General features: G+C 61.3%; 1 protein-coding gene across 1 annotated transcript in view; it reads right to left on the bottom strand.

The window, feature by feature from the left end:
• Nucleotides 1-473, bottom strand: part of PTPRU (protein tyrosine phosphatase, receptor type, U) — a gene marked incomplete at its 5' end in the record, with an annotated part of 28,480 nt that overhangs the window by 15,000 nt on the left and 13,007 nt on the right. Inside the window, 1 exon segment of the mRNA XM_010141063.1 lies at nt 49-85. Coding sequence (XP_010139365.1) covers nt 49-85 — 37 coding nt within the window.

Genomic DNA, 473 nt, shown 5'->3' with positions numbered 1-473 from the left:
TGAACCGCTGGCCAAAAGGGCAGGGGGAGGAGGGAGGCTGCAACTCACCTTGTGTGGCTATGAAGTGGTTGGACCTGTGGTAGCCCTGCAGGGGAAGCAGAGACATCAGTCCCAAGGTGGGGGACACCAGAACACTCAAGAGCTGCGGCACTGCCCCGTAAAACACTTCCTACGCACCCAACCGGTGGCAACTCCCCATGTACACTGGGCCAGGTCCTGGCCGTTCAGCAGCTGCCCTGCACCCAGTGCACCCTGTCTTGGGAGGGTGCATCTCCCACATCCCATTAATCCCATCATGTAACCCCCAACCCTCATCCCTGTCCTGCACCAAAATCCCCAGCAGCACCCAGCAGGCACCTTGGGGACTACCAGCTCAACCCTGGTTCCTGCTGCCACAGGCATCACTGCCGAGTGTGGCAGCACCCCCATTAATGACACCCCATCCTGCCACAGCCACGGCGCTGAGCCGCCGC

Source organism: Buceros rhinoceros, unplaced genomic scaffold, assembly GCF_000710305.1.
Source record: "Buceros rhinoceros silvestris isolate BGI_N320 unplaced genomic scaffold, ASM71030v1 scaffold8300, whole genome shotgun sequence".
Lineage (NCBI taxonomy): Eukaryota > Metazoa > Chordata > Aves > Bucerotiformes > Bucerotidae > Buceros > Buceros rhinoceros.
This window is presented reverse-complemented; position numbering and strand designations above follow the sequence as displayed.